We start from the raw sequence: 25,614 nt of genomic DNA on the forward strand, positions 1-25,614 counted from the left end.
TCTCTCTTCCCCTCCCACAGCCAAGGCTCCATTGGAGCAAAGATGGCCCGGGCGCTGGGGATGGCTCCTTGGCCTCTGCCCCAGGCGACAGAGCGATGCCCTGGAGGGGCAGAGCATCGCCCCCTGGTGGGCAGAGTGTTGCCCCCTGGTGGGCGTGCCGGGTGGATCCCGGTCGGGCGCATGTGGGAGTCTGTCTGACTGTCTCTCCCCGTTTCCAGCTTCAGAAAAATACAAAAAAAAAAAAATGGTAACCTATGGAATGGGAGAAGATATTTGCAAACAACATCTGTTGAGGGGTTAATACACAAAATATTGATACAACTCAAAAGCAATAAAACCAGTAACCCAATTTTAAAATGGGCAAAGGACCTGAATAGACATTTTCTTAAAGATGACAGACATATAGACAACCAACAAGTACATTAAAAAGTACTCACTGGTCATGATGAGTTGGCTCAGTGGTAGAGGATCGGCCCAGCGTATGGAAGTCCCAGGTACAATTCCCGGCCAGGGCACACAGGAGAAGCGACCATCTACTTCTCTACCCCTTCCCCTTCTGTCTCTCTTCCCCTCCTGCAGCCATGGCTCAATTGGTTTGAGCGCATAGACCCCAGGCACTGAGGATGGCTCTGTGAAGCCTTTGCCTCGGGCCTTAAAAATAACCCCATTGCGGCCCTGGCCAGTTGGCTCAGTGGTAGAGCATTGGCCTGGCGTGCAGGAGTCCCAGGTTCGATTCCCGGCCAGGGCACACAGGAGAAGCGCCCATCTGCTTCTCCACCCCTCCCCCTCTCCTTCCTCTCTGTCTCTGTCTTCCCCTCCCACAGCCAAAGCTTCATTGGAGCAAAGTTGGCCGGGTCACTGAAGATGGCTCTGTGGCCTCTGCCTCAGGCGCTAGAATGGCTCTGTTGCAACAGAGTGACGCCCCAGATGGACAGAGCATCGCCCCCTGGTGGGTGTGCCAGGTGGATCTCAGTGGGGTGCATGCGGGAGTCTGTCTGACTGCCTCCCTGTTTCCAAGAAAATATATATACAAAAAAAAAAAATAGCCCCATTGCGAGCATTGCCCCAGATGGAAAGAGCATTGGCCCCAGATAGGGGTTGCCAGGTGGATCCTGGTCAGGGCCCATGTGAGAGTCTGTCTATCTCCTCTCCTTTCACTTGGAAAAGAAGAAAAAAGAAAAAATTTTTTAAAAGGTACTCACCATCACTAATCATCAGAGAGATAGAGAGATGCAAGTCAAAACCACAGTGAGATAACAACATTTGTCAGAATAGCTATTATCAAAAAGAGAAGAGATGACAAGTGTTGGTGAGAATGTGAAGAAAAAGGAAACTTTCCATGCTGGTGAAAATGTAAATTATTACAGCCATTATTGAAAACAGTATGGAGGTTTCTCAAAAAAATTAAAAATAGAGCCTGACCTATGATGGCACAGTGGCTAAAGTATCAACCTCGAATGCTGAGGTTGCCAGTTCAAAACCTTGGGTTTGCCTGATCAAAGCACATACAAGAAGCAATAATGAGGTGATGCTTCTCACTCCCCCATGTCCCACCTTTCTCTCTGTGTTCTTTTCTCTCTAAAATCAATAAATAAATTTTAAAAAATAAAAAAAAAGGACTACTATATGATTCAGCAATCCCACTTCTGGGTATTTCTCCAAAGTAAATGAAACCATTATCTCCTTGCACTCCCATATTCGTTGCAGTATATTCAAAATAGCCAAGATATGGAAACAACCTAAGTATCTGTCAATGGATAAATGGATAAAGGATGAATCAATGGATATATATATACCCACACACAATGGAATATTAGTCAGCTTTTTTTAAAAAGAAAATTCTGGGCCCTGGCCGGTTTGCTCAGTGGTAGAGCGTCGGCCTGGTGTGCGGAAGTCCCGGGTTCGATTCCCGGCCAGGGCACACAGGAGAGGCATCCATCTGCTTCTCCACCCCTCCCCCTCTCCTCCCTCTCTGTCTCTCTATCTCTCTCTTCCCCTCCTGCAGCCAAGGCTCCATTGGAGCAAAGTTGGCCCGGGTGCTAAGGATGGCTCCATGGCCTCCACCTCAGGCACTAGAATGGCTCTGGTTGCAATGGAGCGACGCCCCAGATGGGCAAAGCATTGCCCCCTGGTGGGCATGCCGGGTGGATCCCGATCGGGCGCATGCGGGAGTCTGTCTGACTGCCTCCCCACTTATAACTTCGGAAAAATACAAAAAAAAAAAAGAAAAGAAAATCCCGGGCCCTGGCTGGTTTGCTCAGTGTCTACAGCAGTGGTAGTCAACCTGGTTCCTACTGCCCACTAGTGGGTGTTCCAGCTTTCATGGTGGGCAGTAGTGGAGCAACCAAAATACAAATAAAAACATAGATTTAACTATAGTAAGTTGTTTTATAAAGATTTATTCTGCTAAACTTAGTGAAAATCCGACATAAAGTACTTGGTAAGTAATTATTATTATATGCTTTAACTTGCTGTAACTCTGCTTTATAAATTTTATAAAGTAAAGTTACTTCCCTACTTTATAAATCATCATTACTGTGGAACCGGTGGGCGGTTAGAAAATTTTACTACTAACAGAGATACAAAAGTGGGCGGTAGGTATAAAAAGGTTGACTACCCCTGGTCTAGAGTGTTGGCCTGTCATATGAACATCCCAGATTCAATTCCTGGTTAGGGCACACATGAGAAGCAACCATCTGCTTCCCTTCTTCTCCCTCTCCCCCTTCTCTCTTTCTTTCTCTCTTACAGCCAGTTGCCCCAGGTGCTGAGGATAGCTTGGTTGATTCAAGCATTGGCCCCAGATGGGGGTTGCCAGGTGGATCCCAGTCAGGGCACATGCGGGAGTCTATCTATCTCCCCTCCTCTCACTTAAAAAAAAAATAATTAAGTTAAATAAATAGAAAAGGAAATCCTGTCATTTCCTTTTGTCAATATGAATGAACCTAGATGGCATTATACTTAGTGAAATAAGCCAGTTAAAGACAAATACTACAAAGTATCACTTATACGTATTTGGAATCTAAAAAAAAAAATCAAAATTATAGAAACAGAAGCAGTTGAAAGTGAGTGCATCAGGAAATAGGGTGATGTTGATAAAAGGGTACAGACTTTTAGTTATAAGATGAATTTTTTTAAAAAAATAAAGTTCCTCTGGACTGTTCAGGGCTTCATAAACTGCAAGATTTGATAGCATGTATACAACATTTTTGTAGCTCAATACTGTATCTCTGTTTCACAAAATTACAAACAATATCTAACTTTAAAAGTACATTGGTGGCCTTGGCCAGTTGGCTCAGCGGCTCAGCGGTAGAGTGTCAACCTGGAGTATGGAAGTCCCAGGTTCGATTACTGGTCAGGGCACACAGAGGAAGTGACCATCTGCTTCTCTACCCCTCTGCCCCCCCCCTTTCTCTTCCCCTCCTGCAGCCATGGCTCGAATGGTTCAAGAAAAATTGGCCCCGGGCACTGAGGGTGGCTCCATGGCTTCACCTCAAGTGCTAAAATAGCTCAGTTGCCAAGCAATGGAACAGGACCCCATGCTCAAGATGGTGAGCCCACGCTCAAGCTGGCGACCTCAGGGTTTTAAACCTGGGTCCTCCATGTCCCAGTCTGACACTCTATCGACTGTATCACTGCCTGGTCACGTGGGATTAAAGGTTAAAGGGTAAATGCATTTATCGTCTGGACAGATTTTGCCATTCATTTTCCTCTCTTATTAACATCATGTGAAAGTGCCTGTTTTTCCACAGCCTTACCACCAGACCGCATTGCTAAATATTTGGATTTTTGCCAATCTGATAGCTGAAAAATGGTATTGCAGTGCAGTTTTTAAAAATTGACTTTAGAGAGAATGAGAGAGAAAGAAACATAAATTTGTCATTCCACAGAGTTGTGCATTCATTGGTTGCTTCATGTATGTGCCCTGACCAGGGATTGAACACACAACCTTGGTGTATCAGGATGATGCTCTAACCAACTGAGCTACCCAGCCAGGGCAAGCATTGCAGTTTTTTGTTTTTAGGTGAGAAGAGGGGAGATAGTAAGGCTGACTCCTGCATGCACCCTGACCGGGATCCACTGGCAACCTCATCTGGGGCTGATGCTGGAGTACCAAGCTATTTTTAGCTCTTGAACCAATGGAGCTATACTCAGCATCCAGGTCATGCTGGAACCAATCAAGCCACTGGCTGCAGGAGAGGAAGAGGGGGAGAAAAGGGAGAGGGAAGAGGAGAGAAGCAGATGGTTGCTTCTCCTGTGTGCCCTGACCGGCAATCAAACCCGGGCTATCCATACACCCAGCAGATGCTTTATCCACTGAGCCACCGCCCAGGGACAACATTGCAGTTTTAATTCACTTTTTTTTTTGTTATGGGAGCAGTTCTTGACAGTTTGCAAAGCGTATCTCCATTGATTAAGTACTTCACAGATTCTAAACTTCTACTTCAGTTTGGAAAGCCCATTCTGGTGGTTCAAAACACATTAAAAGATAGTAATTTATTCTTCATACTGTTCTGAGGTTCTGTCTTCTTAATCTGCAGATATTTTTAATGTATCTCTAAATTAAAAAGCTTCTTAAAAACAGCTTTGTCAAGATATAATTCACATACCATAAAATGCACCCACTTAAAATGTACAATTCAATGATTTTTTTAAAAGTATATTCAAAAATAAAGAAAGAAAGAAATAAAAGTATATTCACCCTGGCTGGATGGCTTTGTTGATTTGAGCATCGCCCAAAGCACAGAGTTTGCTGGTTCGGTCCCTAGTCGGGGCACCTACAGGAACAGATCAGTGTTCCTGTCTCTCTTCCTTCCTCTCTCGCTGTAAATCAATAAATAAAAATGTAAATAGTATATTTACAGAATTGTACAACCATCACTGCAATCTAATTATATAACATTTTATTTATTCATTTATTTTTTTTTAATTTTATTTATTCATTTTTAGAGAGGAGAGAGAGAGACAGATAAGATAGGAGGGGGGAGGAGCCAGAAGCATCAACTCCCACATGTGCCTTGACCAGGCAAGCCCAGGGTTTCGAACCGGCGACCTCAGCATTTCCAGGTTGATGCTTTATCCACTGCGCCACCACAGGTCAGGCTATTCATTTATTTTTAACAGAGACAGAGAGAGGGATAGACAGGGACAGACAGACAGTAACGGAGAGAAGAGAAGCATCAATTATTAGTTTTTTGTGCATTGCAACACTTTAGTTGTTCATTGATTGCTTTCTCATATGTGCCTTGACCGCAGGCCTTCAGCAAACTGAGTAACCTCTTGCTCTAGCCAGCAACCTTGGGTCCAAGTTGGTGAGCTTTTGCTCAAACCAGATGAGCCCACATTCAAGCTTGCAACCTTGGGTCTCGAACCTGGGTCCTCGGCATCCCAGTCCGATGCTCTATCCACTGCGCCACCACTTGGTCAGGCTAATTATATAACATTTTAATCACTCCTCCAAAAAGGAATCCCACACCCTTTGGCAGTCACTTCCCATTTCCCTCCCCCAAGCCCCTGACACCCACTAATCTACTTTGTCTCTATAGACTTGCCTATTCTGGACACAATGTAAATGGAATTGTACACTAGATGATCTTAGAAGTCTTTCCTTTTATTTTAACAACCCACAGTGTCATTATCACCCCTAACCAAAATCAAAACAGTAAAAAACAAAACAAAAAATATCCACAATTCTTTTTTCATTTTATTTTTATTTATTGATTTTACCAATAGAGGAAGAGAGAGAGAGAGACAGACAGACAGACAGGAACATCAATCTGTTCCTGTATGTGTTCAGACCAGGGATCGAACCAGCAACCTTTGCACTTCATGACAAGTCTCTAACCAATCGAGCACTAGCCACAATTCTTTAAATACTCAAATATCTAGTTGGTGTTCAAATTTCCCAATCTCATAAATATCACATATTCTTTTTTGAAACTTCTTTGAACCAGGATCCAAATAACATTCACCCATTGCAGTTGGTTGGTATTTCTTTTTTCTTTTTTTTTTGTTCACAGAGACAGAAAGAGTCAGAGAGAGGGACAGATAGGTACAGGCAGACAGAAGGGAGAGAGATGAGAAGCATCAGTTCTTGTGGCATCTTAGTTGTTTGTTGATTGCTTGTTCATTGATTGCTTTCTCATATGTGCCTTGATGGGGGGCTACAGCAGAGCGAGTGATCCCTTGCTCAAGCCAGTGACCTTGGGCTCAAGCCAGTGACCTTTGGGCTTTAAGCCAGCAACCTTTGGGCTCAAGTCAGCGACCATGGGGTCATGTCTATGATCCCACGCTCAAGCCAGTGACCCCACACTCAAGCTGGTGAGCCCCTGCTCAAGCCAGATCAGCCCATGCTCAAGCTGGCAACCTCCGTGTTTGGAACTTGGATCCTCCGCATCCCAGTCTGACACTCTATCCCAGGGGCCCCCAAATTACGACCCTCGGGCCGCATGCGGCCCCCTGAGGCCATTTATCTGGCCCCCTCCGCACTTCCGGAAGGTGCACCTCTTTCATTGGTGGTCAGTGAGAGCACATTGACCATCTCATTAGCCAAAAGCAGGCCCATAGTTCCCATTGAAATACTGGTCAATTTGTTGATTTAAATTTACTTGTTCTTTATTTTAAATATTGTATTTGTTCCCGTTTTGTTTTTTTACTTTAAAATAAGATATGTGCAGTGTGCGTAGGGATTTGTTCATAGTTATTTTTTTTATAGTCCGGCCCTCCAACGGTCTGAGGGACAGTGAACTGGCCCCCTGTGTAAAAAGTTTGGGGACCCCTGCCCTATCCACTGTGCCACCGCTTGGTCAGGCGGTTGATATTTCTTTAAACTTCCTTTTACCTACTGCTTCCCCACCATCACTTTTGCTTTTCCTGGCTCTTTTCCTGCTGGAGACCCAGGGTATTGGTCCTATAGAGCAGCACTTCCTGACAAAAGTACAATGTGAGCAATATATATAACTTAAAACCTTCCAGTACCCATGCTTTAGAAAACAGAAAAAAGAAACACATGAAATTATTTTTAACAATATGTTTTATATAACCTAATGTATCCAAAATACAATTTCAACATATAATCAATTGAAAAATTATTAGATATTTTACTTTTTTTTTCATAAGAAGTCGTCAAGATCCAGTATGTATTTATTACACTTTGAGCCCCTCTCAGTTTTTTCCAATCACAATTCAAATCTCAGTAGCCACATGTGCCTCGTGGCTACCCTTAGACAGTGCTGTTCTTGCTGTAGTTGCGCACAGTTTGGATCTGGCTGATGCAGCCTTGTCCTGTCACTTACTGTGTTCCTCTGCCCCCTGTAAACTTGGACTTAGGTCAAGAACTCGATCAGACTCAGATGTGGAATTTTCTTTCTGTTTGCTTTTTTATTTTTATTTTTTTATTTTTTATTTTTTGCCAGCACCTTCCTTTGTGGTGCTGCATCCATTTGTCAGGAGGCACACCCTGTCCGTTGTCTCTCCTTTTGCGATGCCAGCAGCCTTTATGTCAGTGTCCAGACATGTTAGTTTACTAGAGATTACAGAACGGCAGTCTTCTCATTTCTAAATATTTGACCATTTACCAGGCATTATGTGGTTTTCAAAACTCTTCACAAATCTTTGTATTTTTACAATATACTTTCCAGTTTCTTTATGGTTTAAAAAACCAGTTCAGGAATTTTTGAAAAGGAATTTTTTAATTTTCAAAGATTGTAACAGTTATAAACTCTTCGCGGTTTTCAAAATGCTTACTTCATTTGACAAATATGTGTTGAGTACTGTGTGTAGCAGTGTGCAAAACAGAGATCCCACTCTCAGAGCTGATGGCCCAGTGGGGAGGGGCAGATAAAAAAAAAGTAAATAAACAAAATAATTTCAATTTTTAATCTGTGGTCTGAAGGAAATAAGCAGTTAGTGTGCAAGAGAGCATGGGTTGAGTTAGCGCTGTAAACTAGGTGGTCAGTGAATGTCTTCCGAGAAAAGCATATTGAAGCTAAGAGCTGAAAGCTACCATATGAAAGTGGGATGGTGGGAGGAGGTTGTCCCATCCCATGTGAAGGTGATAGCAAGTGTAAAGGCTGAAAGATGGGAACAGAGGGGATGCAAAGGAGGCCACGTGGCTGGAGAGATGTTGAAGAGGAAAGAGGAAGAAATAAAGTCTGAGGGGTGACAGGAGCAGACATGCAGGGCTTGGTTGGCTACAGGGAGGACTTTGACTTTTAACCTGAATAATATGGAAGCCAGGGGAGGATTCTGAGTGGAAGAGGGGGGTAAAATGTGACCTGACTCAGGTGTTTCAAGGGTCCTTTCAACTAAGTGCAAGGTACAGCCTGTAGGGACAGATGGGGAGCAGCAGACCAGGGAGGAGGATGTTGTGTTGGTCCAATGAGAGATAATTGGGGGACAAAACAAGGGTGGGGTTTATAGAGGGGGAAATGTGTGGGTCCTTGATCTGTTGAAAGCAGACCTGACCGATTTGCTGACAGATTAGGTGTGGGCGGTGAGATAAAAGAGAGGAATCAAAGATGACTCAAAGATTTTTGCTTAAGCACCTGAGTGGGTGGTGATGCTATTCCTGAGATGGATAAGACTGTGGGAGCGCAGGTTTTGAAATCAAAAGTTCCGTTTTGGCCATTTCCAATTTGACGTAGAGATTCAAAAAGAGATGTCAGGTAGGGTTTAAGTTGTGTCTTGATTCTGGAGAGCAGTCAGGGCTGGGATGTTGATGTGGCTATCATTGGTGGGGGATGACATCCAGAGCCTTGAGCTTAAATTATATCTCCATGGAGAATGTACATTTAAAGAAAGAGGTACAAATTCCAGGCCTGGAGCACCCCAAACTTTGGAGGCCTGAAAGAGAAGAATACTTAAGCAAAGGAAGCTGACAGCTGTCAGAGAAAAAGGTATTTCAAAAGAAAGGAGTGAGCAAATGGACAATGACAAAGAGAGAACAGCGAATTACAAAAGCAGAGTCCAGGACTGAATGGAAAGGACTCCATGGGGAGGGGGGCTTTGAAGAGGAACAGTGTCACACTTCATCGTAAAGGGAGGAGGTAGTTCAGTGGAGTGAGCGTAGAAGGTGAGGAGTTCCTGTGTGACTAGGTTTCACACTCTGCGGTTTCTAGAGCCCTTCATGATTTGCAAAGCATGCTACTCATTTAGAAAGCATTTTTGCAAAGTTCTTGGCTACAAAGCACTTTTTAGAGACAGAAAATTTCACTTTTGTTCATACCCCAGAGCAGCATTTCTCAAACCGATGTTGCAACTTACCATGGGTCATGAAATTAATTTAGTTAAGTCATAGCCAGTATCTTTAGAAATAAAGTGAAATACTACAGAGTGAGTTGCTCAGCAAAAATCAGAACTATGTCATGAAACCTTTTTTTGTGTGTGTGTAAAATGTACTCTTTCTGTTGGTACAGTCAAAACATTTGAAAGACTGCCCTAGAGAACCTCTTGCAAAAAGTGCACAGGAAATCAGGATCAGGAAGTTCAATGTATGTTTTTTCTGCACAGCAAAACACTGGAAACAACTTCAGGTCCATCCACAGGAGAATAAAGAGTGTCATATTTATAAAACAGGAATACTACACTGCAGTGAAATGAATTCACTTGATCTATATATTAACATGAATAGATCTAGAACACATACAGTAGAGTGAAGAAAGCAAATTTCAAATTACATGATTCTTTAAATAAAAAACCACACAGGATACTGTATATATTTTTTTGTGGAAAATGATGGGATATATAGGTAGTAGAAGTCCTGGCACATGTTTGGAAGAATACACCGACTCAGAGATAGTGGGTGCATTGGGATGGGGAGAGGGTGGAGCAAGAGAAGGATACAGTGAGGGCTCCAATCATACTTGTAATGTTTTAGTTCTAAAATATGTAAAAATATGTAGTATTTGAAAAATATCTCATTGTATTTGTTAACTCTGGGGTGATGGGCATATGATTCTTTGTTGCCAGGTGAAATTCAGAGGCTCCCACTATGTTAGGTGTCAATTATTTAGTTGCTGGAAATGGGAGGGGGCACTTGGGAAAGGAACAGAGGTTGTAGCATATACCAATCAGGGCTCTATCCTTAAGGGGGCTGGCCTGAAGGAAAGTGTAGTTACCTAACTTGGAGATAGAAGGAGCTCTGCAGATAGAGCTGTAAGACTTACTTTAGAGCAAGGAACACAGCCAACACAGGGAGGAGGCCAGGGCTCCACTCTCCTCCTGCTCCCTGACCACAACTGGACAGACCCCACATACAGCCAGAAGACCAAGAGAGCCTGTGGTGCAGACCATGGGTGCCGTCCAGTAGTAGGGGGTTGGCAGGGTGGAGAGCAGCTCTCAACTTTGCGGAAATGCAGCATTTCAGTTTTTTTGTTTTGTTTTGTTTCGTTTTTTGCAGAGAGAGAGAAACAGAGACAGACAGGCAGGGAGAGAGATGAGAAGCATCATCTCATAGTTGCATCACTTTAGTTTTTCGTCAATTGCTTCTCATATGTGCCGTGACAGAGAGGCTTAAGCGCAGCTAATGACCCCTTGCTCAAGTCAGCAACCTTGGGCTTCAAGCCCTTTGAGACCTTTGGACTCAAGCCAGCGACCTTGGGATCACGTTGATGATCCTATGCTCAAGCCAGGGGACCCCCTTCAAACCGTATGAACCCACACTCAAGCCGGAGACCTCAGGTTCGAGCCTGGGACCTCAGAATCCCAGAATGTTGACATAGGATGCCGAGGTCCCAGGCTGACATTCTATCCACTGCACCACCATCGGGGCACGTATTTTAATTGCTGGTACAGCCCTGCCCATGCCAACATGCTGAGTGTCAGCCTTGATTGCTGGTGATATAATTTTGGAATTTTCTATCTTCATGAAAAGTCCATCGTTGTTTTAGGATGAGCATTAGGAGGCTCCCCAGGCCACCCCTCTGACCTCTTCCTCAACCCTGCCCACGCCTAGGCCATGGACAGCCAGAAGCAGTTCACCGGTCCGGAAATCCAGTTCCTACTGTCATGCTCTGAAGCGGATGAAAACGAGATGATCAACTGTGAGGAGTTTGCCAATCGCTTCCAGGAGCCAGCCCGCGAAATCGGCTTCAACGTGGCTGTGCTGCTGACCAACCTATCAGAGCATGTGCCGCACGACCCACGCCTGCGCAACTTCCTAGAGCTGGCTGAGAGCATCCTAGAGTACTTCCGGCCATACCTGGGCCGCATCGAGATCATGGGCGCCTCACGGCGCATAGAGCGCATCTACTTCGAGATCTCGGAGACCAATCGCAGCCAGTGGGAAATGCCCCAGGTCAGAGGACCTGCACGCGTGCATGCTGGCCTCCCAGGGCTTCTGAGGCATGCTCCACCCAGGCCTGAACCCCACACAGGCCTATGCATGCTTTGCACATTTGCTCTGAAGACGCTGGTGGACCTTTGCTCTGCTCGTGCAAGCCCATATCCATCCTTTTGCACACACTTTATGGGCCCTGCAGTACCCTTGCACACCCCCAGTTCCCCCTTGCCCACCTCTTGCAGCCTCGGCACACACATGAATGTATACCTCTTGCATATGAAGCATCATCTGTGTGCCCTCTTTGTGGCTGCTTGCACACCATGCCTGCCATTTGCACACTCACCCTGGGAGCCCTTATAGTCCTGATGCAACCAAGCCCACACCTTCAGTAGTAGAACCCATACCCTGCTCACCTTCCCAGCAGCCCCTGGTGTGTCCTCTCTTAGCCCTGACCTACCCATGCACACATTTTTACACACTCACTTTGGGGACACTAAGGGGCCCTGGTGTACTGGGCCAGCCCTCCCAGCCACTGTATGTGCCCCCAGGTCCTAGCACACAAAGTCCAGCGACTTATTCTGGGCCCACATGTGGGTACGCATCTCTTGCACATACACTCGGAGGATGCAGCCCTGGCATACCATATAGTTGTCCATCCTTCTGTCATTCACCTCCCACATGTCTTCACTGTAGTCCTGGCACAATCATGACCACCCATGTACACTTGTACCACCCTCTCAAACACCCATAAGAACCCCCACATGTCCTTGGTGGCAAGGCTCAGTTCTTGGCCTGATATGCCCTGTCTCAGCCCCTCCTAATCCCAGCCCAAATATTTGAATGCCCTTACACATTCATTTACACCAAGAGTATACTCATTGGCCCCAGGCCCTCTCCTGCCTACCTCACACACTTAGCTTGCATGTGGTTCCTATCACCCACTCTCTCACACTCCCACATGCCCCTTGCACACACAGCCCCCAGCCATACCCCTGTGTGCTGGTAGCTCTCCTGCTCCCACACACACTGCACACCAACCTGTATACTCCTTGTGTACCCCTTAAACTCACATTTCCATTTTGCTCCTCAGATGCCCCCAGACACCTGCATACTCCTCCACAAGCTCTTGCACACCCCTTCCCACTTGTAGCCCATGTGGCTTTTATTCCCACAACCTCTTCAACAACTGAGCCGTTCATGTCTCCCTAGTGGACACCTGGCTCATGCACAACTGGGCTATGTCCCACATAGAGGCCTAGCCTCCTTCCTGGGCCTTTGCACTGACAGATCCCCCTTGCACATTCATGCCTGCCTCACATGCACTGACCCTATGAATTGTAGACCCCTCTCACATTAACACTCCCTTCACCTTAGGCCCCTGGATGCACACTGCACCTTCTGTATTTCCCAGTCTTCCCATGCCACCATGCCCTCCTGACACCTGACTCCTGCCTTAGTTTCTGGGTCCCTCTCATAAGGCTCTTACACATCAGCCCTTTCACACAATCCACAAGAACCCTCAAGAGTTTGCACAATCAACTATCTCCCTTAGGGCACCATTACATACTTAACCCCCCCAATTTGGCCTATAAGTGGTTGCACTATCCTTGCTCCCAGATGTCTGCCACACCCCTTCATCCACCGGAAGCCCAGGTTCACCCTTGGCTCTTCATACTCTTGCTCATGCTGTGGGAGCTCTGCCCTCCCCTTTGCCTGTCTCATGTTCCCCACATGACACTCATTTCTTTACTGTGTTCCTCCAAACACACACTTCCACCTGCTCACCCCTTTCCCCTGATGGTCAGGAGTCCGCATATGCCCGAGTGGACCTGTAGCATTCATGCAGCAGTATAATAATAAACACTGTGTGGCATTTGAAGTGCCAGCTGCTGTTCTAATCCCAGAATCTATTAACTCATATAACTCTCACAGCAACCCTATAATGGAGGTCCTACTATTGTCCCCCAACTTACAGAGGGGAAACAGGCCCAGAATGTCGCATGGAGATCACCCAGCTACTCAGTGGCAGAATTGGGATTTGAACCCAGGCAGGCTGGTTGCGGAACCTTTGTGCTCAAGCACTGTGCTCTGTCTCTCCAAGAAGCTAAAATCATGGATTTTGGAGCCGGCTTGTTGGGAATTCCAATTCCACATCTGCCATCTCTCATCTGTGTCACCAGAGCACGTGACTTTCTGGGCTTCCATTTCCTCATCTGTAAAATGAAGTTAAGAGCTCCTAGTGGGTGGTTGTGAGGATTAAATGAGATACAGTAACATATGTAAGATACTTGGTACAGGGCCTGGTCTTGTTGAAGTTCTTACAAAAGAACCTACAGTAAGCGCTATATGTTTACTATTAATAACAAAAACTATTAATTTTGCTTTAAATTATTAAAGATAACATGTATAAAGTTATTAATATTGCTATTAATAACAGAGAGTAGAGCGGAAGCTGCTCCATTGACTTGCTCCCCCGCTCCCCCCGCCACCACCACCATAGGTGAAGGAGTCCAAGCGCCAGTTCATCTTCGACGTGGTGAACGAGGGCGGGGAGTCCGAGAAAATGGAGCTTTTCGTAAGCTTCTGCGAGGACACCATCTTCGAGATGCAGATTGCCGCGCAGATCTCGGAGCCCGAGGGCGAGCCCGAAGAGGACGACGACGAGGGCGCCCCCGAGGCGGGCGCCGAGGGCGCGGAGGAGGGCGCGGCGGGGCCCGAGGGCGCAGCGGGGCCCGCGGCGGCGGGCGCGGCGGCGCGGGCGGCGGCGGCGCTGTCTCGGGCCCTGCGCGGGCTCAGCTACCGCGGCCTGAGGCGGCGCGTGCGGCGGCTGCGGCGGCTGACGGCGCGGGAGGCGGCCACGGCCACTGGCGCGCTGCTCTGGGCTGCGGTGACGTGCGCGGGGGCGGCGTGCGCGGGGGCGGCGGCGGGCGCGCTGCGCCTGCTTTGGGGCTCGCTCTTCGGCGGCGGCCTCGTGGAGGGAGCCAAGAAGGTGACCGTGACCGAGCTGCTGGCGGGCATGCCTGACCCTACGGGCGACGAGGTGCACGGCGAGCAGCCGTCCGGGTCCAGCGGCGACGCAGACGGCGAGGGCGAGGGCGAGGGCGCCGGCGATGCCGCGGAGGGCGCTGGCGACGAGGAGGCGGCGCGCGAGGCCGGCCCGGGAGGTGCCGACAGAGCAGTGGCCGTGGCTGATGGTGGCCCCTTCCGGCCTGAAGGCCCAGGCGGCCTCGGGGACATGGGTGACACGACGCCGGTGGAGCCGCCCACACCAGAGGGCTCCCCCATCATCAAGAGGAAGCTGGGGGTGAGGGTACAGGCGGGAGCTTCGGGGTTTGGGACAGATGGGTTAGGAGGGACGACAGGAAGGGACGAAAGACTGAGACAGGGATGCACGGAGAGAGATATGAGAGAGCCTGAGAGAGACACACAGAGATAGAGACTCTCATAAGACCAAGGTGGAGAATAGACTCACAGGTGGAGGCCAGAAGAGAGGCCCCTGGTGGTGGAAAAGGTGGTGTTTCTGGAAGAGACAAAGGAAAAGATACTGGAGCCACAAAAAGTGAGAGACCCCAAGACTAAATTTGAGAAGAAACAGGACCAAAACCTAAAAACTGCTGAAATGAGGTCAGGCACACTGGGAAAGACCCGGTGGTACAGATGATTGTGGGAACTCAGCTGCCCACTTGACCAAGGCCCCTACAGCAGCCTCAGGCCCGGGTGCTATGAGTGCGCCATGGGGTGTGGTTGTCAGGAGGAGGGAAATGTGGTAAAGAGCCCCCTTAGAGTCAGCCTGACCCTTCACAGTGCTGGGGCAAGGTGCTCCGCCTCAGCCTCAGTTTCCACTCTGTAAAGTGAGAGTCATAGTCCCTCTTCCTTTTGGTGAGGGTAGTAAAACTTAGATGGCACCAGGGTAAGTGACTGGAAAGGTACACAGAGATGAGCAGGCAGATCAGCACTGGAGGTGATGGGGGCTGGGGGCTTGGCCCTGATGCTTGCCCTGCCACCAGGTGGATGGACAGGAAGAGGAGCTGCCCCCAGAGCCCGAGCCGGAGCCGGAGCCCGAGCAGGAGAAAGCCGAGTGAGTGGCCTTGGGCCCAGCCCCTATGATTGCCTCCCTCCTGGACTCAGAGCCTCCTGGACTCAGAGCCTCCTGAGGTCAGGGCCAAAGGTCACCCTCTGTGCTCAGCATCACCGAGCCCAGGCCCAGAGGAGGGCTCTGTGAAAGGAAGGAGAGAAATGAATGCCTCTTTGACCCCCAAGCCTTAGGAGGCACGGGCCATTCCCTCTGCCCTGAGCACCTTTCTCCACGCTTCGTATCAGTCTTCCTCATCTTTCCCATTTTGACTCAGATGTTTACTTCTCCAGGAAGCCTACCTTGACACCACCTTTCTAAGTTGAAGGGTTGTCTCCTTTTGGCTCCAACAATTCTCTAAGCTTCTCTCATGCCAGTCCTGACCACACTGGCTTGCCACTGCCTGGTTACAGATCTAGTACTCCTTTGGACTGGAGCTCATGAGGACCAGGCCTGAGGCTGTCTCGCCACTATGTCCCCGATACCATTTACACCCAAGCTAGGCATGGGGCTGGGCCCATGCATGGTTTTGAATGGATGAATGGATGAAGGAATGAACAAATTGCTCAGGCACCATCCCACTCTATCCTGCCCTGCAGCGCCGAGAATGGGGAGAAGGAAGAAGTCTCTGAGCCCCCACCAGAGCCCCCCAAGAAGGCAAAACCTCCTCCACCCCCTCCAAAGAAGGAGGAAACCAGAGGTGGGGGCCTGGAATTCTGGGGAGAGCTGGAAGTGCAGAGGGTGAAGTTCTTGGTGAGGACCCAGCGAGAGCATGCTGAAACTTCCTCTTCATACCACCTCTCCTCCCTAGCCTGTTCTTGAGTGAAAGCCAAGCTGGGAAAAGAGCAGAGATGCCCCCACACATGGCCAGGACCTGGGCACAGGGCAGCATGTTAAAGTGGTCCCTACTTGACTCGGCTCTTCAGCCTGCTCATGATCCTTATTTCAGCCTACACACATTTGCTCATTTAGGACCACCTGCCTAGTCACCCCACCCCCATCTCATCTGGAGCTAAATCCCACTGAGGCCACAGCTCTGTTCCTCCTGCCATGGTCTAGTTCTTCACTGTTATCCTTCAGGTTGGAGTTGCTACACCAGCCCCAGCTACTACTATTAGGGGGACAACTCCTCCCATCCAGGCCAAAAAGAACGGAGGGCATTTGGGAGAGCAGAGCCCAGGGCTCCATCTGTCCTCTCTCCTCTCCCAGGCCCAGCCTGACATGAAGGGCTGAGGAAAACATGTTGGACAGAAGGTAGTTCCTTGAGTTCATGTAAAGAATAGGGATGGGGACCAACCAAGGTAGAGAGAAAAAGGAAAGATGGAGGTGGGTGTGCTCTGCCCAGGGTAAAGCAGACAGAGTACCCTCACACAGGGAGCCGCAGAGCAGAATGGTTGGGAGCATGGTCTCTGGAGCTTGACTGCCTGGCTTCAAATCCCAGGTTTGTCGCTTCTTGCCTATGTGACCTCGAACGAGACATCTCATTTCCCTGAGCCTCAGTTTCCTCATCTGTAAGGTGGGTGTATTAGTCCCCACTTCATATGGTTGTGGTGAGAATTAAGTTCATGCAAATAAAGCTTTTAGCCCAGGTCTTGGCATAGAGTAAGCATTCACTAAATAAGAGTTTGTGGGACTAGATATTGAGGACCCAGGTGCTTGCATTATGGGAAGAGTGTGGCCTGTGATCTCTCATTCTCTTTCTCTCCTTATAGAACTACCTCTCCCGAAATTTTTACACCCTGAGATTCCTTGCCCTCTTCTTGGCATTTGCCATCAACTTCATCTTGCTGTTTTATAAGGTACTGGTCATGAGGGGCCAGGAGGATCCAGGCCGTGGTGCAGGAGGCTCAGCCCCTCACAAGTTCACAGGGCCCCTGCAGTTTACTGGGAACAAGGTGTTAGGCCAAGGGTTTCCAGAAGGGTTCAGGCTGGACACCTAGATCTTGGGACCCCATGGGGATGAGTATGGATGTGTGGGTCCATCTGGACAGATGCCTGAGTGCGTGTAGGAGTTAAAACAGGGAGCCAGTTCTGGGTTCCATGCTCAGCTCTGCCACTTGTCAGCTCTACGCTCCTGAGTGCAGCCTTCACAACTGCAACACCCATAGACTGAGTTAAACTTCTTGGATTTCACATAAGCTAAAGAGAAATTTGTAGGGAAGAGGAACAGGAAACTCATGGGATGGAAAAAAAGGATTAAGAACCAGCCTTTTTGCCAAAAAAAGAGATTCCTGGCATCTTGCCAGGCATCTAGATAACAGGACATAAGGTGTCTAGCAGAGCAATCAGAGCATGGCTTTGAAATTGAATCCTGGCTCCATCACTCACTGGCTGTATAACTTAGAACAGTACCTGGCATACAAAAAGGACTATATAAATGTCAGCTACTAGAAATTTTAGTATTAGTGTAAATATTAGATCATTCTCTTTAGGGCTCCACTACCAAGATGATCCTATTTGTTTTCAGTCCTGTCACTTAGTTAAATAGATTCTCAGGGCAGAGTTTGATTTGCTAGCTAGGATCCTGGGCCCACCCCTTGATTTTGATTGACAATCCTGCCAAGTCTGTATTTGACAGGGGCCCAGTCCAAACTCAGAAATGGAGGCTGGACCCTGGCTTGTTACCTCAGTTGGTTAAGAGCGTCGTTTTAAAACAATAAGGCTGCAGGTTCGATCCCCCATCAGGGCACATAGAAAAGTGACCAATGAATGCACGACTAAGTAGAACAACAAATACATGCTTCTCTTGCCCCTCCTCTCTCCCTTCCTCTCTCTGTCTCTCAAAAATCAGTCAACAAATAATACCCTGGCCAGATAGCTTAGTTAGTTGGAATGCTGTCCTGGCACGAGCTTGCCTGTTCAATTCCCCGACCAGGGCACACAAAGGAGTAGCTTGATGTTGCTGTCTCTCTCATAATTGCATCACTTTAGTTGTTCTTTGATTGCTTCTTGTACGTGTCTTGATTGGGGGCTCAAGCTGAACTAGTGACCCCTTGCTCAAGCCAGTGACCTTGACCTTGGGCTTAAGCCATTGACCTTGATATCATGTTTATGATCTTGCACTCATCAGCGACCCTGCCCTCAAGCCTGCGACCTTTGGGTTTCAAAACTGGGACCTCACTGTTCCAAGTCAACATGCTATCCACTGCACCACCACTGGTCAGGCTGAAGGCTGTTAATTTTGTTAGTGAGTTCTGGGTGTGGCAGACCAGGTGCCAGGACACAGGGGTTCCCACACTGATTGACCTCTGCTCCCCTTCAGGTCTCAGACTCTCCACCAGGGGAGGATGACATGGAGGGCTCAGCAGCTGGGGAGCTGGCAGGCGCAGGGTCTGGTGGTGGTTCTGGCTGGGGCTCAGGGTTCGGTGAAGAAGAAGAGGGCGATGAGGATGAGAACATGGTGTACTACTTCCTGGAGGAGAGCACGGGCTACATGGAGCCTGCCTTGCGTTGCTTGAGCCTGCTGCATACACTGGTGGCCTTTCTCTGCATCATTGGCTACAACTGCCTCAAGGTAGGCCATGACCGTGTTTCTGGGCAGGGGCTGGTGTGTGCTGGGGGAGGGGGAGTGCTGTGGCACTGGCTGAGAGGGCCTAGGGCAGGCGTCAGGGGATCTCATACAGTGGTTGGGGCAGAGGGGTCCAGGGATTGGGGTAAGGGCTGGGGGGCAGGTACAGGATTGGGGTCTTCAGCAAGAACAGTATTCTAACTGGGAACTGAGGCAGGTCACAGCTGAGGAGACATCCTATGACTATGTTAATTTCTGGTTCAAGAGGCAGATTTTGTCATTGGAACTATTTTCTGCATATTGGTCAGCTGATGAATTAAGATCTGTGGGGGTCTGTGGGGTCTCAGACATAACACGGATGCGAGTGGGGATGTGGATTCTGACATCAACTATGCCTGAGGTTCCTGATGCTCCATAAGCAGTGCTGAGAGTTTCAATTTGGATTCCATAAGATCTGACTGTTTTAGCAAATCTTGATACTTTACAATTGGAGGGACAGAGTTCTTTTCTCTTAGCTTAGAACTTTTTCACAAGCTGTCCCCTCTTCCTGGAATGTTTGTCCCATTTCCACCTCCTTTCACCTACCTCTGTTTTATTCATCCTTAAGGTCTGAGTTCAGGAAGCCCCAGGCTGTATCAGGCACCACTTCTGGGCTCTCCCTGTTTTCTCTGATCGCGCTTCCCACCACTACTCCAATCACTCTGGGAAGGCTCCTCTGATGTGGGGGCTCACATATGCTCCACCAAGATCTCCTGGCACCCGCCGAGGCTGCGGTCTCCTGAGGTGCTTGATGCCAGCCCCTTTGCCTCCCTTGCACAATCTAGGTGCCCCTGGTGATCTTTAAGCGGGAGAAGGAGCTGGCCCGGAAGCTGGAGTTTGACGGCCTCTACATCACCGAGCAGCCTGAGGACGACGATGTGAAGGGGCAGTGGGACCGACTGGTGCTTAACACCCCGTAAGGACCCCCCTCCACATCCGGGTGGCTGGGGCGCAGAGCTGGGTTTCCGTTCCCGTCCAGGGCTCCTCAGAAGACCAGGGTTTCCGTCATTGCTAGCCCTGATTCATTCTCTCCAAGCCTTGGTCTTCCTCTCCCTAATATAGACACATGTCCTGTGCACTAAAGTACCTGTCGGGGTGTCGGTGACACATGGCCCTGGCCTTGGAGAGTCTGGTTTAGGAAGTTCGGGGTGGAGCCCAGGAACTCGAGTTTTAAACCCTGCTCCCATGTAGGCTTCTCACCTCGGTGCCATGAGTAGGAAATGTGAAATCACTTGGTTTTTTAACTGAGCCCAGAGAGGGAATGAGGGTGTGTGAGGGCACTGTGGTGGGACTGTGGACCCCCAACACGCACCCCCAGCCCATTTCAGTTCCCTGCCAGATCAAGTCCCATTTCACATGTCCATATAGGGAAGGGGGCGGCAGCATCACTAGAGGACAGAGTCACACCTTAGGTTTGTCATACCCTTGCTGAGAATCTTGGTCAGGTCACTTAGTCTCTCTGTGCCTCAGTTTCCACAGCTGCAAGATGGAGGTAAATAATAACACTGGCCTCACAAGGATCTTGAAAGGATGAAATGAGTTACTATAGGTTTTGAGGCACAGTGAGTCCCGAATAAGGATGGGATGTTATTTTACAATGGGGTCCTGCCTAGTATGGGTGATGCGAGGAAACAGAAGCCACACCAGTTACATCCTTCACTCTCATTTCCACCATCAAATGCACATTTAACTTACACACACTCAAGTACACATGCTTAACAAAAAGACAGAGAAACACCTGTTTAAAATAGTATCTGCCCAAGACCTGGACTTTTAAATACCATTTCCTACAAGAAAGAACCAGGCTCCTTGAAGAAGTGGCAGATTTCAGGGATGGGCCAGGTAAGTGCAAGATAAGCCTGGATTATCCTGTTGTGTCAGAGAATGAGGATGTACTCGATGAAAAATGGTGCCGTGCTGAACGGACCCCGCCACCAGCTAGAAGGAGATCCCATTGGACAAATCTGGGACAATGTAAGCACTAATACGGATAGGAAGTTCCATGAATTGAAACACATTAAATAGGTGTAAGTCCGTGGATTCATGATATATCTCCACTCCACCCCACTCCACCCCTCTCCACTGCCGCCTCCCCACCCCCTACACACACACACACACACACACACACACACGAATTAGTCGGCTTTGCAGGGTGCTAGGGCACCAACTTGTAAATCAGGAAACTGGTCAGTAAAGGGCCAGAATCACCAAATAACGTTACATAAAACTATGAGAAAGCACACTACTATCCCCAGAGCTGGAGTAGAGCCAGGCTGCTGGCTGGGAGTCCTCCCAACCTGAGTGCAGGTCTAGGTCTTTTTGTACATCTGGGCTCTGAATGCAAGTGCCCTGCCTCTCCTGGGCTCCAGCAAAAGACAGCAATGGAGGTAATGGTTGGTCTAAAGCAAACTTCACCAGGCCTGGGTCCTTGGAGCTGGCCCCAAAGTGAGAGTGGGGTCCCCTGTAAGAAAGACATGGGAATTTCAAACCACCCTTGCCTGGCTGGGGGCTCCTACTCACTCCTGCCCTGACATCTTGCGGTCTATCTCTCTCGACAGGTCTTTCCCCAGCAACTACTGGGACAAGTTTGTCAAGCGGAAGGTGAGGTGGCAGGACCTACTGGCTGGGCACCTTGCTGCCACCAGCCCGTCCCAGTCCTATCAAGGACTTGCTTTGTGTGCAGCCTTGGACAGGAGCACCTCAGTTTGCCCATCTGGAATTGGGCATAGTTACCCCTCCCTCCTTGTAGTGAGATGATGCAGGTAATGAGCATGGCGTAGGGCCTGCCGCAGAGTAAGCACTCCATAAATATTAGTTTTGAGGAAGGAAGTGAGGCATACTCTTTTAAGCACACAATCTCAGGAGCCAGATTACCTGCTTTTCCACTCCTAGCTGTCAACCTTTCTTTGCCTCAGTTTCCCTTATATTCAGAGTGAGGTAATAATAAGACTGATGACTCTGTAAGGTTGTTGTAAAGATTATATGACCTATTATGTGAGCAGTATCTGGCATATAGGAAAACACTAGGAAAGTGTTGGCTGTTACCATCACTTACTCAACAAATGTTTATTGAGCACCTACTGTATGCCAAGAACCATTATAAGGACCTGGAATCCAGCAGTAAATACAACAGTAATCCTGATACTCAAGTTGGAAAGACAATTGATGAACACATTTATAGCATTCAAGTGGTGATAAGGGCTATGGAAGTAAAAAGGCAGTGAAGAGCTGTGTGCTGGCCAAGAGAGGTCGCTCTTTCATGTAGGGTGGTCAGGAAAGGGCATGCTAATTAATGAGCCAGGTAGAAATATGGAGGAAGACCCCTAGGCAGTGGAACAGCCAGTACAAGGCCCGAGGTAGGAGTGTATCTGAGGAATTAAGGTCGATGTTTGCAGCATAGTGAGCAGAGGAGATAAGTTTATAGATACCAGGGGGCTCAACTGCATATGATTTCTTGCTTACTTACCTAATGATAAGAAATTATCCCAATTAATTTGGCTAGTGGATTTGTTGGACTTTTATCACTATTGGACTCTCCTCCTGAGGATCCAAAGAAGGCTCTGGCCCTTCTCCCTAGAAAAATGTACCAGCAACTTCTAATCCAAAGCTCTGAGTGTTCCCAGAACCCTTATGCTGGCTACGGCCCCTCCCCACTCCAGCCATGTGTGCACATCCCCACGCTCTTCCGTGCAGGTCCTAGACAAGCACGGGGACATCTATGGGCGGGAGCGGATTGCCGAACTGCTGGGCATGGATCTGGCTACACTGGAGATCACAGCCCACAATGAACGCAAGCCTGAACCACCACCAGGGCTGCTTACCTGGTGAGCCGAGGATGAGCTCTCACAGGCCTGGGGCAGCCGGGGGAGGGGGCCGGGTCTGCCTCTCAGGCATCTATCTGCCTTCCCTCTTCCCCCCACCCCACACAGGCTCATGTCCATCGACATCAAGTACCAGATCTGGAAATTCGGGGTCATCTTCACAGACAATGTGAGGAGGGGCCCATAGGTGGGGAGGGACCTGCAGGAAAATGGGCCTAGGAGCATTGGTGGCTCCACCCCCAGGTACCCTTGAACGGGGACTGACTCCTGAGCCCCTGTTAAACTCTGATCCTAGGGTAATCTCTGGTACCCCCAAGGCCCCTTGTTGCCCAGGGTGCAGTTAAAGTTCCATACGTCCTCTGCAGAGGGTTCCCAATTCTCCCCAGGATGGCTGCTCACCCTGAGCAATCCCCATCCTCCAAATCCTTCCCAACCAGAGCACTCCCAACCCTCCTAAATATTCCTGGACCCACTGGGTGTCCTGTTTCTCAGAGTGCTCCCCACGAATCCCTGCATGCTCCCTGACCCCCATCCCTGTGTGCCCGCAGTCTTTCCTGTACTTGGGCTGGTACATGGTGATGTCCCTGCTGGGACACTACAACAACTTCTTCTTTGCTGCCCACCTCCTGGACATTGCCATGGGAGTCAAGACACTGCGTACCATCCTGTCCTCTGTCACCCACAATGGGAAACAGGTGTGCAGAGGACCCAACAGAGGCCCGTGAGCCTGGCAGGGAACAGCTGGGCAGTCTGAGTAAGGGGTAGAGGGGCAAGTCGGGGCCACCAAGACAGGGTTGGTGTGGGTAATGAGACCCCAGGGGAAAGCCAGGCAACGACAGGGAAGGTTGGGTGTGAGGGAGGGGCAAGCTGAGCATGGAGCTGACCTGTCCCTGCCTGTACCCAGCTGGTGATGACCGTAGGCCTCCTGGCAGTGGTGGTTTACCTGTACACTGTGGTGGCCTTCAACTTCTTCCGCAAGTTCTACAACAAGAGTGAGGATGAGGATGAGCCTGACATGAAGTGTGATGACATGATGACAGTAAGCCCCTGTCCCCAGTGCTCTTGTGCTAGTTACTGACCATCGCTGGCTCTTACTTTTCCCATCTGTAAAGGGGGTTCATAATAGTACCTGCCTCAGACTTACTGTGAGGGTTCAGTGAGCTGATGCTTGCAAGGTACTTTGACTATTACAGATACACAATCAGTGCTCAGTAAATGCTAGCCACTAGTGTACTATTATCTGAGTTTTTATTTATTTATTTTTAAGTGTCCTAACCAGGGATTGAACCTGAAACCTTGGTGTATTGGGATGATGCTTTAAACAAGTGATTATTTGGCCAGGGCTTATCTGAGTCTTTATTGCTGTTTTTTACTGGAAAAGCACTCACACAAACTGTCCTGGCCATTTATGAGCCATGTGATTTTGGGCAGGCTACTCAACCTCCCCATACTCTGGGGTCCTCATCTGTCAAATGGATGTATAGTCACAGTGCCTATAGCCTTGGGCTGCTTTTAGGACTCTATGATGCTTCCTGACCATCTTAGACTTAAATATCTGAGAATAGTGCCTGGCATGTGTTAAGGATTACATAAATGTCAGCTACTGTTATCATTATCTAAAATTAAAAGTTTCATAACCTAATTGAGTTTAACCTACTGGAGGTTTGGGTCACAGAATTATCTTGGGCTTTTATCTGAGAAGATGTCCGCTAATCTGGCACCATGCTCTCAGGACAACAGCTCCTCAGCCTGACATTTGAGACCTCACCATATCTGTTATTGCCACTCATAGTAGCCTGTTTCCATCACAGTCACTGGCCTTAGGTTTTACCCAAGATAACTGGGCTCTCTCACTTCCTGGGGACACAGAAAGAACAAGTTAAGTCTTTCCAAGGTCCAGACAGATACCCCCCACCCTGCACAAAACATTCTTGGGGTTCCCTAATGCCATGTGGATAAAACCAGATCCCCTCACCATGGTTTACAAATCCAGAGAAAAGCTAGCTTTGCCTGAGTCTAACCGCAGTTTTTCTTGCTTTTTGCTCCCTGGCTCCCTGGTCCTCTTTCACTTCCCCTAGAACCATGTGCTTCCTCCCAAGCCAAGCCCTTTGCTTCTGACATTCTCTCTGCCTCCCACTCTGGCCCTGTGTGCGCACATACCCCTTTCACTTAACACCTCTTTTTCCACTTAAATGCTGCTTCCTACAGGAAGCCCTCCTTGGCCATCGGTTGGACCTCATTTCTCTCCCTGCTCTTACAGAATCTCTATTTTTTAGCCTCACTGAACCACTTTCAGTTCCTCGCAGGAGCAAAATATATTCTTTTCCCCCTAATGGTGACATAGCACATGTGGTTTTCTCTGCCTGAAACACTGTCTCCCACCTACCACATGCTTCATGTTCCAGTTCACACATGTCCCCTCTTCTGGGAAGCTTTGCCTGCTTACACAAGCTTTCAAGCTTCAAACCTTCCTGTGCTGCACTGTGCCTCCCTCACCCCAGCCCTGATCCCTCTTCCTGTGCTCTTCCTGTCACAGCCCTGATCATTTCTAGGCTGTCACTATCTGGTGCCATGCTTGGAGTACTGTGAGGGCAGGGACCAAGGCTATCTCGGTCACTGTTTTGTTTCCTCCCCCACCAGCCCAGGGCCCTCCCTGTAGGAACTCTGTGAATGCCAAATGAGCAAATGTGTGATCAGTATGCTTCTCACCCTCTCATTGCAGTGTTACCTGTTTCACATGTACGTGGGTGTCCGAGCTGGTGGGGGCATTGGGGATGAGATTGAGGACCCAGCAGGCGATGAATATGAGCTGTACCGGGTGGTTTTCGACATCACCTTCTTCTTCTTTGTCATCGTCATCCTGCTGGCCATTATCCAAGGTCAGTGCTGATGGGGG

The 25,614-nt window shown here is 48.7% G+C and overlaps 1 protein-coding gene across 4 annotated transcripts in view; it reads left to right on the forward strand.

Moving 5' to 3' along the window:
• The window catches only part of RYR1 (ryanodine receptor 1), a 130,739-nt gene that overhangs the window by 103,883 nt on the left and 1,242 nt on the right, over nucleotides 1-25,614 (forward strand). For all 4 annotated transcript variants that reach the window (XM_066243110.1, XM_066243113.1, XM_066243112.1 and 1 more), the window contains 13 exons: nucleotides 10,952-11,293; nucleotides 13,779-14,582; nucleotides 15,286-15,356; nucleotides 15,950-16,103; nucleotides 17,063-17,149; nucleotides 18,613-18,864; nucleotides 19,683-19,813; nucleotides 21,456-21,498; nucleotides 22,591-22,721; nucleotides 22,827-22,887; nucleotides 23,267-23,413; nucleotides 23,623-23,757; nucleotides 25,441-25,597. In XM_066243110.1, coding sequence (XP_066099207.1) covers nucleotides 10,952-11,293; nucleotides 13,779-14,582; nucleotides 15,286-15,356; nucleotides 15,950-16,103; nucleotides 17,063-17,149; nucleotides 18,613-18,864; nucleotides 19,683-19,813; nucleotides 21,456-21,498; nucleotides 22,591-22,721; nucleotides 22,827-22,887; nucleotides 23,267-23,413; nucleotides 23,623-23,757; nucleotides 25,441-25,597 — 2,515 coding nt within the window. The remainder of the gene's footprint in view (nucleotides 1-10,951; nucleotides 11,294-13,778; nucleotides 14,583-15,285; nucleotides 15,357-15,949; nucleotides 16,104-17,062; nucleotides 17,150-18,612; nucleotides 18,865-19,682; nucleotides 19,814-21,455; nucleotides 21,499-22,590; nucleotides 22,722-22,826; nucleotides 22,888-23,266; nucleotides 23,414-23,622; nucleotides 23,758-25,440; nucleotides 25,598-25,614) is intronic.

The sequence above is a fragment of the Saccopteryx bilineata genome, chromosome 9 (genome assembly GCF_036850765.1).
Source record: "Saccopteryx bilineata isolate mSacBil1 chromosome 9, mSacBil1_pri_phased_curated, whole genome shotgun sequence".
Classification (NCBI taxonomy): domain Eukaryota; kingdom Metazoa; phylum Chordata; class Mammalia; order Chiroptera; family Emballonuridae; genus Saccopteryx; species Saccopteryx bilineata.